The 18577-nt window shown below is 42.0% G+C and overlaps 1 protein-coding gene across 1 annotated transcript; it reads left to right on the top strand.

The window, feature by feature from the left end:
• Positions 1–270: 270 nt before the first annotated feature.
• Positions 271–16966, top strand: lin28b (lin-28 homolog B (C. elegans)). The gene is made up of 4 exons (XM_069657622.1): positions 271–445; positions 1150–1343; positions 12972–13159; positions 16657–16966. Exons 1-4 carry the CDS (start codon positions 436–438, stop codon positions 16964–16966), a joined length of 702 nt encoding a protein of 233 aa, XP_069513723.1. The 5' UTR covers positions 271–435.
• The last annotated feature ends 1611 nt before the right edge of the window (positions 16967–18577 follow it).

Here is an 18577-nt window from a genome sequence, read left to right as displayed (position 1 = left end):
ATGAAGAAACGCTTCTGGTCGAGGTTGCGAGTCCGATTCTCTCCCTCTCACTGCACTCACAGGGCAGAAATTAGCAGCAAGAAAGCATGTAATTGACAAAGTCACGTGTTCTCACTACGGGAACGGGCACAGCCAGCTCGCGAGCGAATGAGAGCGAAGGAGAGAGAGAGAGAGCGAGCGAGAGAGAGGGAGGCAGAGAGAGAGAGGGAGAGGAGGGAGAGAGCAGTACAGAGGTGGTGTGAGTGAGGAAGGGATTGAAGGGAAGAAAGAGAGACATGACAAAAATATCAAAAGGCAGAAAGCACGCCGTACCATGCGAGCTCAATTGGTGACCGATGGGATCGAGGATGTCGGATTAATGGTGACGACCGCAGCCCGTTTTCGCAGAGGAAGCTTCTCTATTGCAACTTGGGCGCAGAGGGTCCGCGGGGAAACATGGCCGAAGGTTATTCTGCAATTATTTTCCTATTTTCTGCTTAGTTTTTCCCTCTCGTGCCGAGTAGAAAGGTGGGGGGCGGAGGGGCGGCAAGGTGCAACGTGATTGTTCCTCTGAAACCATTAAATATAAAAGCGACTTGAGCCGCCCCTCGCGAGCAACACATCCAAGCATGTTTCGCTGCGTTCAGATAAAAGCATTGTTAGCGCGTATACTGAGCTGTTCTGCCCACTAGTAAAGCTCGAGGAACCATGTGTACACCTGCCTTTAGGATCCTGTAGCCTACAACTCCACACACACTGTAGGAGCGGGCTGCAGATGCACGAGACAAATCCCCCACAAGTTACACTATACTGAGCATGCCTGTGCACGAGACAGAAGCGAGCATCTGTCATGGAGTAACAAACAACTTTTTAAAAAAGGGTTGCGTACATGCACACCGGATCACCACGCGCCAAATGTGCTTTCGAAAACACTAGTAGTCGTGTAGGAAATTTCTACCGGCCCTGAACTTCACATAGCCCGTGTTTGCATGGAGGGGATTCCCCCCACGCTTCTTCAAGAAGTTTTTACGCAACATCGCCCGTTAAACTTATATAAACCGGTGCGCGCGAGGGGGAAATAGCCCTCAAGTTGTGTAGTATCTCCGAGCTTATACAATGTCCTAACTTGTGCTTCATGTGTGTGCACTCTCCACCCATGAATTGTTTCAGGAGGGCCGGGTAAAGGTGGCGGAGAAGACCCCGCCAAGTCCACCGAGCAGGAGGACCGGACTCGACCCCCTCAGGTCCTGTCCGGATCGGGCTTCTGCAAGTGGTTCAACGTCCGGATGGGCTTTGGATTTATCTCAATGACCGGCAGCGAAGGGAGCCCCGTCGACCCCCCTCTGGATGTTTTCGTCCACCAAGTAAGTTGACGCCGAAAAAGCACAAAACAAACACGAAGCAGGGAGGAATCAAACATCTGCACTTAACTCATCCGGTTTTTAAAAAACGCGGTGGATGATTGATTAGTTTAATTTCCTTTTTTCCCCCTCCAACACTGTCACTTCAGATCCCATCTTGATACCCGCAGGCCCCCTTTAGCCCTCCTCCACATTGTACCTTCCGGATGTTTTGCATTGGCCAACATGTTAGTGTGTAATCACACGTTGTCCACGGGCTTGACAAAAACACGTTTAAGTTTCCTCTTTAAGCCACATGCGTCCAGCTCTGTCTCCCCTTCCTCCCCTCCTCCCTCCCTTTGCACTGTAAAGGGAAGGGAAGAAATGTCGTGTGGCTGTGACACGGTTAGTTTCACACTTGGCTCTAATGGACAGCAGAGCTCGCTTCACATGCAGCCAGCCAACATGTCGGAAAGCATGTTTTAAAATCCACACAGGGAGGCAGCGTGTTCTGTTGCTGCAACGTCCTCCTTTACTGTAACACATCACCCCTGTACATTTCCCCTCCCCGCGTTCTATGTACTCTTTGATTTATGGCGCGTGGAGTTCATGTTTTCGACTTATTCTGCAGCAAACAAAGAGCACCACAATCCTCCCTCTCTGCCACCGTTTACTCGCGCTTTTTTACGGTCCCATAAAGCAGCTCTGAAATAGTCAGGGAGGAACGGCAGAGGATGAGGAGAGGCATTTTCACCACGTTTCATTTGACACCCTCTCCTTGAGGTGTCTTTATTGTGGGGATGTTGTGCTGAACTGGTGGGAAGGAGGAGGGGGGGCACATTAGAGGTCAGATGTCAGCAGTGATGAAGTGGTGAATAAAAAAAGATCCTTATCAGGCAAACTAGGAGAGTTGGAAAATATTATGTTTCATGAAGGCTTTTTTCTTCATTCCACATCAGCTGGGTCTTGTTGAACTTCAGGAAGTTTGTGGGATGATTTTATTCTTGATTTAGCTTCTTAAATAATAATAGTTTTTTCATGTGTTTGTCGTGCATCAGCTGGACACAACTGTTAAAGTTTGCAGTGACGTTATGAGGTCTTTAAAGCTGCTATGTTGAACATTTCTGATAGCTTTTTGTTGCCTTTATTTTATTGTTATCAAATATTTTTAAAAAGACTTTTTATTTCTAACGTTTCCTCATTATAAATGCATTATTAACCTTTACAACTATAAAGCTAGTTATTTTCTTTAAATATAATTTTAACTTAAAATAAAAAAAACCTTTTTTCTTGTTGTCAGATGTGAAATAATTTAAATTCTGCAGTAACACCGGTGATAAAAAAGTGATTTATGTTGAAGCAGTAAATTGACCTTTGCTCTATCTCTCTCTGTAGTGCTGGCATGGAGGGTCACACTTTAAATAATGCATGTTTTTTTTATCCCAGCCTTTACTGAGTGTGTGTGTGTGTGTGAGGATCCAGTCTCCGAGATGCTGGGACTATTTGAAGTCAAAGGAGATGCTCAGTGAAGAGCATATTGCAGCCTCGCACTATCAGTTATTTTGATTGATACCATCATATTGTGGCTCCATCGACTGCATGCGCCGCATCTATAGACAGCATGCACTGTATACTCCAGGGTGATAATTTCCCTGCTGGGCAGAGATGTTATAGATACAGAGGAGGAAGGTGTAGTTTGGGAAAGCTGCTTGTAAGTGCTGCTCATAATGCTGTTTATGGGAAATTTTCACAAATGCATGATGGGATTTTAAAGGCTCGGCTGAACTGCGCGTTTCGACGATAAAGGTGGTTGCTTTTCTGAAATCGTGCAACACTTGTCTGCATTTTTACACATTTAAAAACATGATAATTATTTATTAAATCGTGTACAATAAATCATGTTTACATGAGTGCCCCCCCCCCCCCCCCCCCCTCAGTGTTTCCAGCTATGTGTTTACAAGAAAACAGCTGTCATGTTAGCACAAAGCGCGGGCTATATGCATTCACAAGCACATTGTCATATTGTATGCAAAACAGCCCGTTCCTCTGCGCTCATCTATACACTCATTAAAGCAGTCACTCATTTTCTCTGACTGTTCCTCCCTCTTGTGTTTCTCTGCTGTCAGCTCGCAGCCATTTTGACATAAAGATGCTATTATTGTGTGTTGAAGGGAGTTTACAGAGTGGGCATGCTGCATACAAATCCTGCAGGTTGTCATATATGTTGCTACAGTGTGCGACATTTAGATTTGTACAGTGGAAGTGTGATTTGGATATTTAAAATAGGCTCTTATTTTGAAAGGTGTTTAAAGAGAGAGTTTGACTTGACACAAAGGTCAGTTATTATTTTCTGCGTTTATAAGGTTAGTAGAAAACAGTGCAAAGATTAAAGGTTTATTCCTGCACGACTCTTATGCTATATGTACGAAAGAGAGAGAGAGAGAGAGAGAGAGAGAGGGGCAGAGGTATAAGAGCGATGGGGAGGGGACGAGGGAGCATGAGGACAGGAGAAAGAGGGGGAGAAGAGAGGAGGAGTTTTCCTACGAGAGGGAAAGAGGAGGGATGTGGGAAAAAATAAGTGTTGGTGGTGGTGGAGGGGTGGGGTGGGGTGGGGTGGGGGGTGCCAGCGGTAGCAGGGGAGGAAAACATAGGCGAGAGGTTTGAAAAAGAGGAGCGAGTAGAGGAGCAGGAGGTAAGAGAGGGAGGGTGAGAGTGAGTACGAGTCAGCCAGAGGGTCTCTTCCTGGGAGGCCTCTTCATCAGGGCTCCTATCTGATCACTTCCTTTTTGAAGGTGTGTGTCGGAGAGAGAGAGAGAGAGAGAGAGAGAGAGGGAAAGAGAGAGAGTAATTAAGCTTCTTCACCCGCTGTACCTCTCTGCTTAGTGATTCCACGCACAAAGCCGTTTCATTATCTCTGTTTGTCAACCTCTTCTCTACCTGGACTGAGTGTTTTTTCTCTGTGTGTTATAAGTGTGTGTGCGTGCGTGTGTGTGTGTGTGTGTGTGTGAGTTCCTGCTGGGACACGGGGGGTGCTCTCTCCTCGGGCATTCTTTTAAAAAGAGGAATTTCTTTAAAGACAAAAAGGCAGGAGGGTTGGGTGGGGTGAGGGGGGCTGTGTGGCGGGGTGAGGTGGGGGGCTGCTTGCCCTTTGTCGGTAATCAGTTTGAAATGTTGAACAGTTTGCTGCTGCTGCTGCTGCTATTCTCCTGAGTGTGTGTTCAATTTATGGAGCCCCTGCGTGTGTGTGTGTGTGTGTGTGTGTGGTTGTTACTTTCTTCTCTGAACCACCAGGTTGTTGATGTCTACATGTGAACCGTTGTAAGATGTTTTAGGTTTTGAGTGTGTGCGCGCGTGCAAGAGTGTGTGTGTGTGTGTGTGTGTGTGTGTGTGTTTTGTGTAGCGAGGTTAAAGTGGGCCCCTAGTGAGATTAACCTCTGGTCCGTGTCACCGTTTGGCATGCAGGCCCCACCCATCTCTGCCTCCAGATAGCCAGTATCAGGCTTTGTCTCTCCTGCAGCCACACTATCCCCCCCCAACACACACACACACACACACACACATACACACACACTCCCCCGCTCCTCCTCCTCCACCAAACCCACCCTTCTCTTCTGCACATCAAAAAATGCAAAAGAAGAAGAAAGGCTAGTCATGTGACTTCCTTTTGAGGAGCTGGCCACATAGAGCGGAGATGATTGGTAATTGGAAAGGTGGCGGAGGAGAAAGCAGAGCAGGGCGCAAAACAAGGCGCAGTTCACCTGGAACACAAAGAGAGCGGCCGCACAGAGCTGGCTGTGTTTGCACCTCTGACTTTGATTTCATTCAGTTTGCTTTAAAAAAAAATCTAAAGAGGCTGAAACATTCAACAATCAAACCTTTAACTCAAGCAAACATAATCAGAGTGTTTTTTCTGCTATTTAAATCTTAATTTCCTCACAGAAGAAAGAATAAATCCAGAAGGTCAGAAAGACAAAAGTGCTTCAAATAACATCTATTTTTTGTTATTGATAAATTACTTTCTTACTTTTTCTTCATAACGTCAGGAAATAGTTACTTTGTCTTCTGGGACTTAAAACCCAGTGTGGTTTTTTTATCTGACTGAGTCAGAATCAGCTTTATGGGCAGGTATGTGCACACACAAGGAGTTTGACTCCGGTTTAACTTTACTCTTTTTGTACACTTAAACACCAAACATTAAAAATGAAAGCCTACATTCAACATTAAATATGAAACTAGTATCTACAAGCCTGCGATAGACAATAGTGCAAATATGAGGAGTGCAACGCTGCTGAAATAAATAATATGATTTAGATCAAGTATGTAATTATGTAACAGATGGGTTAATTTACATGAGGGAGATAGTTTCCAGTATTTACAGTAAGACAGTGTGCATAGACTCATGCCAGATGATGGATGATATTTACAAGAGTAAAAAGTGTCCATACGATGTCGTAACAGTCTTATTTACACACTGCAGATATTAAAGATAAACAAAAGACAGATATAAAGAGATACTAAAATATTTAATATATATATATATATATAATATATATAAAACAAGCCAATGCTCAAATTCAGAAAGTTGGAACTATAGAATGTGTTTTTTTTTTTGTTTGAAAAAAGCCTAAAAGAAGGAATTCATTATACATTCATTAAATAGTTACATGTGATTCTTTTTCTGTCCGTCAGCTAAAAGATTGATTGACAAATGTGCTCATTTCTAAAAGATAAAGGAATAAAATACATCTGGGAAATTGTAAAGCAAGTGAGTAAAATGTATGTTTAGAGTTAACTTTATTTGTGTTTATAAACAGTGTTTGAAATTAGGGCTGCGTTATATAACAATACACATCGTTATGTCTTTGTCTATATCGTCTCTATCGTGATGTCACAAAACCAGCAGCTGAACTGCTTAACGGTAATTTCTACGTCATTTTGATACGCTTGACGTTCCAATCCTTGCAGTCCAATCCAGAAAACAGAAACTCTGTACTTTTTATTTGTGAAATATTTAATTCACACAGGATTCTCCAAAAATAGGCTTTACCATGTGGTTATTTTATATAGACTTATTATTAGTTAAATTACAAGAAAACACGATATATATCGTATAGATATGAAAAATCCTACACTGTGATATGGTGTTTTGGCCATATCGCTCAGCCCTATTTGAAATGCATCAGTAAAGGGTTAAAAACTGAGATCATCCACATCAGAAAACGCAGAGAAAGAATAAAATAAATGTCATTTTAAGAAAAGCCTGGTCGTCAAAGTCTAAAAGATTAGTTCTACAACAAATCTGCCACTTTTCCTAATGAATGTAGAGATAGAAATTTAGCGAGACCGACTTTTAATCGGATTTGGTCCTGTTAATCTCTTTATATCAATGTCATGAGCAGGCAAATCTGCTACTAAGCATGATCCCACTTCCTCTGTGCTAATGTAATGCATGTAGGCTGGATGTCAGTGCCATGATAAAAGAGAGAAACAGTAGCTGTCGGATGGTCAGCTGTAATAAAAATATATATGTTTTTAATGTAAAGCTAGGGCTGGGCGATATGGCCAAAACCCTATATCACAATATATGATTTTTCATATCTCGATAACAATATATATCACTTATTTTCTGGTAATTTAACTAATAATTAGTCTATAAAGAATACCCACATGGTAACGCCTATTTTTGGATTATCCTGTGTGAATTTAATATTTGACAAATAAAAAGAACAGAGTTTCTGTTTTCTGGATTGTACCGCAAGGACTAGAACGTAAAGCGTATCAAAATGGCGTAAAAATTGCCGTAAAGCAGTTCAGCCGCTGTTTTTCTGACATCACGATAGAGACGAAAAACACAAACGATAGACATTTTGTTTTAAGGATATATATTGTCATATTGCCCAGCCCCATGTATGCTTGTATAGAAATAATAGTTCTTATAGGATAGTTCTCTACAGGAAACACTTTAAAAAATAAGACTGTGTTCATGTGGTCTTTTATTGTGAAAGTTGATTGTAAAGTAGCAAAAAAATCACCTAAAAACATCTTAAGTTTATCTCTCTTCTCTTATCATTTGACATTTTTCATTTACTTCCTCTATTTTCTGAATGAAGTCGAGCGTTTGTGTAAACCCCCGATGCTTTGATTGTGTGCTTCTGTTTTGAACGGCTCCGGTTATTAGCCGGCTGTGTGTTTTATCACCAGTCACCTCAGCGAGGTTCATTTCCCCTCTCATGCTGATAAACGTAGCAGGATGATCTAGTGCTTCCTCTCCCAGATCAAATATTTGCCCCAGTCATAATCGGGGGTGTTGGATGTTGTTAATTTGAGGCAGGGGAAACATGAAGGCTTTTAAGTGTTTGATGGGGGTTGGGCAGGGTTCAAGGGTCAGGGCCACTAATGACAACGTGTTGAGGAGGGCTTGGGTGTCAGCGTCATAAGAGCGGCTCTGTTGGTGGTTTTCATCGGCGTGTTTTTGCTTCTTTTTTCCCCCCTCCTTCATGCAGCATTCTCACTCCTTTTCTCTCCCCTCTTTCTTCTCTGGTTTATATGCGTCCTGTTGGGTTACGTCCATCCGAGCTGATCTGGCCCAGCTTTGTCCACTTAGCATTTCCTGTGTGTAAAAAGCTACTTAATGGCACCACGCCACATGGTGACCGCCATCTCCGTCACACTCACACGCACCCCCTTTTCCTCTTTAACACGAGCACGATCCAGCGTGGGCCACCTCTGATTTAAAGCATCCCATAATTAGCCGTTCCATAGCCGGTGGTCGCCACGAGAGGCAGGCGGAGGATGGTGGGTCTCGTCTCTCTTTGCCGCTTCCCCATCCCCTCACGTTACAGCTTCCTGTATTGATTGCTGGGCCTGGTGATGACGAGGGCCCGGCTGATGAAAAGGAGGGCTATTTCTATCCAGGATGTTGGAGTCCGTATTGATCGCCGGCTCCTTCCTACACACACAGTCACACACATGTGGCGCTATAGGAAGATATTTATTACATGTAAGGAAGCTGGTAAGCATTTTAGAGGAAGCTGGTGTCTGTTTGAAGGCTCGGTTTCTGCACTTTTTAGGTGCTGGTGGCTCTTGAAAGTGAAAGCGTGAGAGCTGGTGTGGTCCGCCACTCGGGTAGGGGGTGGTGCTGGGATGGTTATACCGCTGACCCCCGGATTTCTGCTGCTGACCTGTGGGGCTCCTGATCAAATGGGGGTTTTGTTCCTGGGCTCCCCCCAGGTCCAGCCACTGATCAGGAGTTGCTCCTCCATTGGAGCTGAACAGAATGCGCTGGAGGCATTTCCATGAACCCCCCTCCTCCTCCACCTCCTACTCTTCTACCACCACCAAACTCCCTCCCTCAACCACCTCCCCCCTGCTCCAGGCCACTCCTCCATTTTGTGATCTCCCTCCCTTACTCTCTCTTTCTGACGTTCTTTCGTTCCCTCTCCGTGGCCGTGCCCTTTCCTGACCTCTGTGCGTAAACTGAAACGGGTCAGGACACCCGCCAGGTCACTCGAGAGGAGGGGGCTCAGGTTACAGGTTCTGATTTGTGAAGTTTTTTTTTTTTAGTGTCAAATGCATCCACATGGAGGCAAACACACACACACACACACACACACACTTGGAAGTCCACATGCTGCATTATATTACGTAATTGTGGAGAGACGGAGCTGCTTCAGAAATAAACTCATCTGAGTGTGATACCTCGTCTTACATGGAGGAGATCTGTGTGTGTGTGTGTGTGTGTGTGTGTGTGTGTTTTCCTGCGTTTCTGCAGAACAAAAGGGGTTGTGTGGTTTCCTCACTGGTGCATTGTGGGCATTGCCGGGGTTGGAGAGGGGGTAGGGTGCTGAGACAAACCACTCAACTTTGACCTGGAGAGACAAGCTGCTTGTGGTCTGAAGACAGGAGAGGAACAGGAAGGACTCGTGCGCCACGCAGTCTGCAGGGCAGTCGATGATTATTCATCATTATTCAGAGTGCGTTTGGTTTTGTGGGGGATGGGCGCAAATTTTTAATTTGCTTTTTAGTGATTTCTGCAGCAGGAATGCCTTTAAGTGATTTGAAAGGTCCAGTGACGATAGTCGTAATTATTGTTGGTGTTTTCATCTGAAAAAAGGGTTCTGACTGCTGGAGTCTCCTTGCTTTGTTCAATATAAGAAATAGAACGGTGTGCATAGGTGTGTGCATGGAATAGCAGTTTTGATTGATACGTTATTACAGTATTGATTGTTGAATTGTTGAATCAGTGTTTCTGCAGCGCTGCCACTCGCTATTGATTGTAATTAGTTAAATAAAGCCACAAGCTCAGTTTGCTTCTCAGCTTCGCCTTTCCTTCTGTTTTATTCAGCCCATACCTGTTGTGCAAAGTCTCTGCTCTCCCTTATTTCCATTCCCCGATCCTCGTCCTTTCCTCAAAGCCAAATCCAATACCTGAACGAGTCCTCCATCAGCCATCGACAACAAGCGAAGCCGGCGTGGCTCTAACTCTCAGCAACTGCAGGGAGAGAGTCGGAGAGAACAGCTTAGGGAGAAAGCAATGAATATATTTATGGTGAATTACTTGTGCTGAATATTTGAACACCAGGGATTTCCCCTAATTACAAGTAATGTGACTGTAACAAGAAATTTAGAGTAAATAATAGGCACTTTTTAAAGTAAAGTAAACTAAGAAATGTAATTGTTTAATTGTTTTTCAAATTTCAAACTCATTTTGCTCTAATTTCTTTTTAACTTTTATTACAGCAGTCGGTATGAGAAACACATTAGTACACACTGGTGCAGGTCAGAGTTATTCAATTATCCAGACAGTCGGTTACATCCCTCAGAATATGTCGGCCATTTTTTCCAATATTTCATATATTGTTCAAATCGTGATCTTAAGGTCTCTGTACGCTGTATTTCGTTGACAATCCCAATCCAGTCGTCCTTCATAGCTTAAAGTGATATGTGCAGGCTGCCTCATCATTTTAAGTTACTCATAATGAGATTTACTCGAAATACATGGTTATGTTTTTGAAAAATAATTGTTACTAAAATATTCCAATAAGTAGATCTCTTTGAAATCAACAAAAACAGGACAAATGAACATCCATGTCTGTTAGTTTTAAGGATTTCCTAAAATTCTTACAATAGAAATGAGACATTTCACTTCCTTTAATAACATTTTTTGGAATGAAATATTAGTTCACAATGAGAACAAATTGTATAAATCTTTACTTCTTTAATCAAAAGTATTTTCTCCTTATTGTTTTTATATATTATGGGTTCCTAAAATACCTACATTTTAAGGTTGTGCAGTCTAAAAATAGAACCAAACACGGCTCACCTGGTGTCAGACCTGATTGAGGTGCTGAAGCTAAAACTGGTGAAATGAATGGAAAAACATCCGCACACTCAAATCTGTGCAAAGTTCGTATTTTATATTTAGTTGTGAAGGTTGTGAAGTATAAAGTAAATTTATCAAACATAAACTTCAGTGATTAAATCTTTATATCCTGAAAAGATTTTCCTGCAGTCTGTGAAAATCTGCATCTTAATCCACTTTATTACATTCTGCTCAGAGCCCAGATTTAGGAAATGTCAGGAGTATATTTTTTAAAGTTTTCTTGGACGTTCAAGATGTTCTGACAATTCTGAATTTCTAAAACTCTTCTTGTTGATGTAAAGACAATTATTTTACGAAGAAGTGATTTTATTATTTAAAATTAAGTTTATTTGTAGAGCACCGTTCACACATAGAGCAATTCAAAGTGCTTTACACAGTTACAAACAGAGCGTATAGAACATTAACAGAAATGTGACTCAAAGCAAAGAATAGATACAAAAACACTAAATATATAGGGATAAAAGACATATCAGGTCCGGGCAGAACACTACAACTTATCCTTATTTCCCCAAGGATGCTTTCTAACACGTGAAGTATCAGAAACATCTCGTTTTAACTCGTCAGTTAAACGTATTAGTCGTGTTCACCAGAACACTTTGTATCTGTGGGTTCCCTCGATCCCTGAAATGGTGTTCCCAGAACGCCCTTTCCTCAACTCAAAGGGATCCAAACCCTTTGAGTTGTTACAATCACACAAAAAATAGTTTATTTAAATCAACCTTTTCTTTTGAAATCGCTGAATGCAGACAACTCTTTTGCTTTAACTCGTCGGTTATAATTTATGATTTTTAGGACGTGAATCTTCTTGCAAATGAAACAATTTAACTCATTTTTTCCTTCTTATTAGCATGCACTCAAAGAAACAGGAAGTGCCTTTAATATATTTTCCCATTTAAACGTTGTCTCTCTTTTTAAAATCACAGCCCTACATATCCATCATGGCACCTTCGTAACAGTTAGATACACATCGGAGTGCAGAGTTGAAACACTCTTCTTAATTAATTCACTCTTCCTTTGCCATTTCCCCTTTTCTCTCTAACATTCCCACTTATTCTGCTCTTACATATTCATATACATCTATAAATAGACCCCGTATAGAGCACCTTTAGCTTCCTGTAAGTGCTGTCGTCGACAGACATTATAGAAAAAAATGCTGCTGAGCACATTTTCTCTCCTTCCTCTCTTGTTTCACATTTGATTCCCTCTGCTCATTTGCTCCTTTCTCTTCCTGTCTCCTACACATCTGCCTCTACAGCGGGCGCTGAATTTACAGATCGGCTGCATTGTTATTTTTAGGCCTCCGTGTATAGTAGGTAGTAGGTTTGCTCTGCACACTGCATGCTCGTGTGGGTGTGTTTACCTACGCCGAGATCTGCAGGGCTGCCTGCGATTCATGAAGGTCACGGATACAGTGCATATCAGCCGTCCGTTCTGTGCCATCAGAAACACATAAATCATTGTCCAGGGGTTATGTAGGAACTAAATCAATAATGGCGATCATGTAGATAAAATGGGTGGTGGATGTGCGGAAAGACAAAGATTGCATGGGTGCGACGTTCTCGTCTTTTTCTAGCTGCAGAAGCGATAGGAAGTGGTGTCTCTGCGAAAAGTAGATAAAGAGAGTAAAGCAAGGACGCCGTGTGAGATAAGTCACTCTGTGCTCAGGCTGTCATGGCAGTTGGAGCGAACCACTTTCACCATGTTTGAAATGATGTGTACATTATGTGCTGCGTGAGACATCACAGTAAGCTTAAGCAGGCTCTTCTGTGGAAGTTTTTTGGAGATAAAACGGGTCGAATTTTCCGTCTAAATTCACAACAATATTTGAGCGTTAAATAAGCAGCGATGGGAGCGGAGTGTCGTCTTTTCTTTTGTTAGAAAAGTGACATTTTCTAGAGACAGACTAATTTTCACTCGTCTACTGAAAGAAAAGCATTCAGCCTTTGTCAGATCAAGTCAAGGTAAAATACATCTCGACACTGACTCAGATGTAAATTATTACTGCTTTGTTACCCTGAATGTTTGAATGATTGTTGCTATATCTTCTCATCAATCACCCCGACAGAGACGAAAGCAACCTTCAGCTTTGATATTGAAATCAGAGCGATTTAATGTAACCGGAGAACAAATTTCTATCACACTTTTAGCCTTTTACAACAACCTGACTTTAACACAGTCCCTTGTGTATTGGCAGCATTATCATTATGAATTCATCGAGCTATAAGAGCCTGCCGCTTTTAAATGGATAATTGCTTTTTTCCTCCCAACAGAGCAAACTGGTGATGGAGGGCTTCCGCAGCTTAAAGGAGGGTGAGCAGGTGGAGTTCACCTATAAGAAGTCCTCCAAGGGCCTGGAGTCCCTGCGGGTGACCGGACCTGGTGGGGGACCCTGTGCAGGCAGCGAGAGGAGACCCAAAGGGAAGATCCCACTCCAGAAACGCAAACCAAAGGGAGACCGGTGAGTGTGGGAAATTGGAGAAGAATTTTTTTACATGTGCAGGGATGTATGATTCATATTTATGCACTCATATCCCATAAGTCTTTGCTACAGCCAAAAAAACCCCCTAAATTTACGAGACGGCTGCTCTCAGAAAGCTGCCTATAGCAGGAGACATATGTTATGTGTACATCTCTCTGCAGTGAGCTCTCTCTGAGTGGGCTGAGATTATAGATTAGATCTATTCAATCTGCCAGACTACATGCCTGTTGCTATGGTTATTGTGCACCATAATAAGGAATTGAATAGGGCACTTTGCCTGCCATCGCCGCTATTTTAAATCAATTTGCCAGCTTTTACATTAGAGACGGCATTAGCGCGGGGATGGATTGGGCTTATATGCATCTCAATGCGGCAGCAGCTCAATCAATTGTTTTGTCCTCAGTAAAATCCTGAAGGCTGCTTTGCTAAAATCTGTCAGAGGGAGGACATATGGAGCTCCTTGAAAACGCCTGCTGGTTTAAGCAGAGGAGACAGAGAATGACGTATAGCGGAGCCGAACCTAACCGGAGCGTGTTCTGTATCTGATGTAGGAAGAGCATCACATGACCATAAGGCTGCATTAACATTAGAAAGTCCAGCTCTCTTTGTGTTGCCTCCACAGCTCCAGCTTTGTAAGGTGTGAAAGAAAAGCTCGTGTTAGAAATGAGGAAACAGTATCTGGATGACGAGGCTCCCTCATTGGTTTACGCAGCTGAATAATTCAGCTTATTTGGGATAATTGATCCAGTGTTAGGTCAAGTGTCGCCAGCTTCTACTGAGGTGGTGGCAAGGCAGTGTTGGTTGCGGGCACGGCAGGTAGATGGCTGTGATGTAATCTGTCGTTGTGAGCGCGCTCAGTGTGAGCCGCTCCTGTGGCAGTTACGCTGCTCTGACCCCTGCTGGTCACTCTGTTATGCAACCAACTATTGTGTCATTTGTTCTTTACACCGGTGCACTAGTTTGCAAGTCTTATGAAGTGTTAGATACATAAGAGCTGTGTTGAAATATTCAGCTTTTAAGATAAGATAGAACTTAATTAATCCCTAAGGAAATTATGGTGCCAGATAGTTTCAAAAATACAGCACAAAAAGTAGAGAAAAACTACTCAAATATAAGGGAAAATATAAAGTGTATGGGTTAATGCAAAACAGACAGTGCCGAAAATAAAAACAATATTACAAAAGTAGGCAGGAAGTAATGGTGGCAGTTAAAATGATAGTAGTATTAACAGTTGTTATGTAGTAAGAACAATACAATAAATAAAAGATACAAGACGAGGAGCAACTCTAGCAGGCTGCTGCTCGGGACGGCGCCATCAAGTTATTTTTTTGTGTGTGTGAAAATAATAACTTAAGAGTTCACCTCAAATACTGTTTCTGAAAGATAATGTTACTATCTTGTTGTACACCATGAGTAATTTCCCAAATATTTTCAGCCATCTTGTCTTCATTATGGTGGTTTCCAGTTTCTTTATGTACAGCAACAGTCATCAAAAAGTTGATGTGATTTCTGGATCATCGTAAATGAATGCAATGTATCCAAGACAAAAACCTCATGAGAAAACTTTCACAGAGAATACAGTCATTAATCTGATTTAGACATGACGACATATTGTGCGATGCTAAAGAGCAGTGCCTCAGCGTTGATGATTCTTTGTTGCTAAGAAAAATGTAGTTGCGTTTCACTCAAAGCATTGGTTTCTGTAAATCAGAATTTATTAACAAGCAGGTTTACACATACAAGGAATTTGTTTCTGTGTTTTGGTGCAGAACAATTAACACAGAACGAGAATAAAAATAAGCAAAAGACTTAGAAATAAATAGGCAACACCTATAATACAAAATAAGTACAACAGGTGTAATTAAATATATTGATATTGGCGAGTGCAAAGCTTACAGTATAAAACTAAAAATAGTGTACAGACAATATTAAAGTACAGTGTGTGTTAATGTAACACACAGTGTGATTTAGAGTCTTAACATCTGTGTAATGTTGAGTGACTAACGGGCTGGAATGTCGAAGTTCTTTTAGTGAAGGCCTTTGACTCATTTAGCTGTAATTTATCTTGTCATTTTAACAGAATGTGAGCCATTAAAAATGTGGGTAAAATATACACTAAATTCTGCTACAGATTACTGCATAGTTATTGATACCATAGAATCTCATGTATTATTGATACTTTTCTTATCAATAGTTGATGATTTCAAGGTGTTTTTTTCCCTTTACTCTTCTGAGGAAGACAGCAGTTGAAACATGTCAAGGTAAAAAAACACATTAAAATCATCGTCTTTTGATAAGAGAAGTTTTAATAAGTTCAGTGAAGACCTTTTTGGACCATAAATGTTTTATGACTGTTTTTCCTATAAGATGAGATAAGCTTTATTGATCCCCAAAGGAGAAATTTACTCGTCACAGCAGCTCACAAAACAGGCAAATTAAATAAAGTACTCAAGTTATGCTGTTAAAAGTGTTTTTCAATCTTGTTGGATGTATTCCTCTGAGTTTTAACCTGCTAATCCTGTTAGTAAGAAGTTAACTGCAGTATAGAGAGAGGTGCTGTTATGTAATAGACATGCGTTCAGGTCTGCTCATGTCTTTGTTTGATTAAAAACTCTTTGAAATGGATGGAAAAGAAGGATGTTAACTGCACTGAGAGTTAGAGCCATCTGTAGGAAAACCTGGCACCATGTTTTTCTCATGAAGCACTAGCGACTTGCTAACATGCTTTCTAGCTGTGTCCATGCTTGCTTTGTGAGTTAGAGCTCATATTGAATGTGTTTAAAAAGCTGGATGGTGAATCATTGTTTCATACTTATGTAGCCTCTGAGTAAAGACACTGTTTGGACATAACCTCTAATTAAAATCCCCATGAAGCACAGTGATGTGTTTCACTGGTATGAGGAAAATGTCAAAACAGCGGATGAGTCACATGTCTTCGACTCTGAGGCCTGAGGAGAGTTGAGCTTTGCAGAGCGGCCCGGCAGTAAAAACATGTAACACCTAAAGTCGCTTAAATTGTCCCTCTGATTAGCTGTCGGGCCCGAGCGGTCTGTGGCATCCGGGCCGACTGAAGCCGCTTTTGGCTTCACAGTTTTTTTTTTTGGCTCTTTCAGCAGCCAATTGCTCCGTGTCAAATTTAATAACACACTGTAGCTTGGTATGCCACAGAGTGCTGCTCACATGTGATCCAGAGCCATAGCATGTGTCAGAGCACCATCTAGTGGCGAGTCCTACGTCGAGCAGCTCTGCAGCTAGAGGTTTGATGAGGACACACTGGGGATGTTTGTTTGATCAGAGAAGTCAGGCGTCAGTTTTGTTAAAAATTGAAGAATAATGTATTAAATACGATAAAAAAAAAAATACAATTATTATTAATATTGTTTCTATTTCCTGAAAAAAATGAGGTTTTATACTTTTTGTTGCTATATTTGTCATCATCTTCTGTCTCTCCTCTCTGTCTCCTCCTCCCTCTGCAGCTGTTATAACTGTGGAGGTCTGGACCACCATGCCAAGGAGTGTGGCCTGCCCCCCCAGCCAAAGAAATGCCACTACTGCCAGAGCATCACGCACATGGTGGCTCAGTGTCCCCACAAGGCGCTGGCGCCCGCCACAGGCTCTCAGGACCAACATGCGTCTACCTCGGCCTTCAGCCCAGGCACCGGGCCCTACCTCTGCCCCCCTGAGGAGGAGGAGCGCTCCGGCTCGTCTCCCCTGGAGGGCTCCTCCTCCTCCCCCGAGGAGCCCCACACACGCGGCCCGCGCACCCAGAGGTGGAGGAAATCCTGAAAAACAGCCCATAGAGGTGAACAAATCACCGCTAACCCCCCTGATCCTCATGTCTCCCCTTCAATCAAGGATACCTGAAGCCCCGCCCCCTTCCGAACCCCCCTCATCTACCTCACACCTGTGAAAAATGGGAGGTCTTGATTTCTTTACTTTTGTTTGATTTGTTTTTTTTATTTTCTAACCAGCGCAGCTATGGCAGCAATCACCGGGGTACGGACATGTGTGAATGCGTGTGACTGACTTGCAGTCGTCTGGTGCAGCTTTGGCATCCGCCGCTGGAATGGTGACTGCAGGGAATGACTGTTTGTCTTGTTTCAATCAGTGCAGCTCAAGAGTGAAACAACACGGTATGATTCTTAGTTTGATGATTATTTTTCTTCCTTTTTTTTTTATCCCTCATGGACCTACGTGTCGGCCATTTTGAATGCTTTTTCCTTACGATTTTAAAGCTGCAAATTTATATCCTGTAGGCCTAATCATTCCGTACATCACGATGCATCCTTTAAGCGCACACAGTAGCTCATTTTAAGAAGGATTAGAAGAAGACTTTTAAAAGACCCTCTCAGCGATAATCCAGACTCTGAGGATTGTTAGCTCGGCTTATAGTTACCTTTAGGGAAACTTTATGGATTCCAGAGGGATTTTTTTTTTCTAAAAAAGACAATGGGCTGCTAAACACGTTCTCTGTAATCTTGAAACACTCACTACATACCTCTCTCTTCCATGAAATAGACTGGACCAACTGATTGTCAAAGAGTGAGCATGTGTGAAAGAGAGAGAGAGAAAGTGTGTGTTTGTGTGCGTGTGTGCTGTGCATGCTCCGAAAGAAAGCACGACTGGGGTCAACACTATTAACGCTCAGTTTCCTCTTGTTAGAGATAGACACGCCGTAGATTAAACAGCATATAATCCAGGTAGTTTAGATGCAAAGTAATGGACTGATCATTAGACTTCAATTTTGGTTGTTGCTTAATTAGTTGAAAATAACATTGCAGTTTATAAATCATAGTATAAGTCATTAATATATATGTAAAGTCACAAGATATAATTGAAATTCTATTAACTTTAAGTAACGCGTATATAAGGATTTAGCTGACATAGGTGATAGCCCTGTATATTGAATGGGATACTTTGTTGTTGTGTGAAATCTTGTAGCGCTCTCTCTATTTAACCACAAATCAATTAGTTTTTACTCCATGCCTTCTCAGTCAGCGATATACGATGGAGTGTTAGGGCTACATTAAAGGAACAAAAGAGAGATTACGAGAATAAAGTCGCCATTTTACGAGAATACAGTCATAAGAAGAAAGTCGTAATATTACGAGAATAGAGTCATAAGAGAAGAAAGTCGTAATATGACGAGAATAGAGTCATAAGAGAAGAAAGTCGTAATATTATGAGAATAAAGTCATAAGAGAAGAAACTCGCAATATTACAAGAATAAAGTCATTACTTTATTAGAATACAGTCGTAATTTTAGACTATTGTTAGCCTAAATATTATAATTATCAGAAGAGCAGCCAGTCGCCTGCACTAAAATGAGGAACGTGTGAAGTCTAACTTCACAGTGAACATCTTGTGAAGTTATGCTTGTAAATGATCGCACAGGAA

Source organism: Semicossyphus pulcher, unplaced genomic scaffold (assembly GCF_022749685.1).
Source record: "Semicossyphus pulcher isolate SPU_LCO1_2020_fin unplaced genomic scaffold, fSemPul1.0.p SCAF_11, whole genome shotgun sequence".
NCBI classification, from domain to species: Eukaryota; Metazoa; Chordata; class Actinopteri; order Labriformes; family Labridae; genus Semicossyphus; species Semicossyphus pulcher.
The sequence above is the reverse complement of the archived record's forward strand: the minus strand, read 5'-3'. Positions and strand labels throughout refer to the sequence as shown.

What these genes read in the sequence shown, in the direction of transcription:
- lin28b (XM_069657622.1), top strand. An exon ending in TGGATGTTTTCGTCCACCAA is followed by an intron (nt 1,344 to 12,971) that starts GTAAGTTGACGC and finishes TCCTCCCAACAG; the next exon opens with AGCAAACTGGTGATGGAGGG. An exon ending in CGCAAACCAAAGGGAGACCG is followed by an intron (nt 13,160 to 16,656) that starts GTGAGTGTGGGA and finishes CTCCCTCTGCAG; the next exon opens with CTGTTATAACTGTGGAGGTC.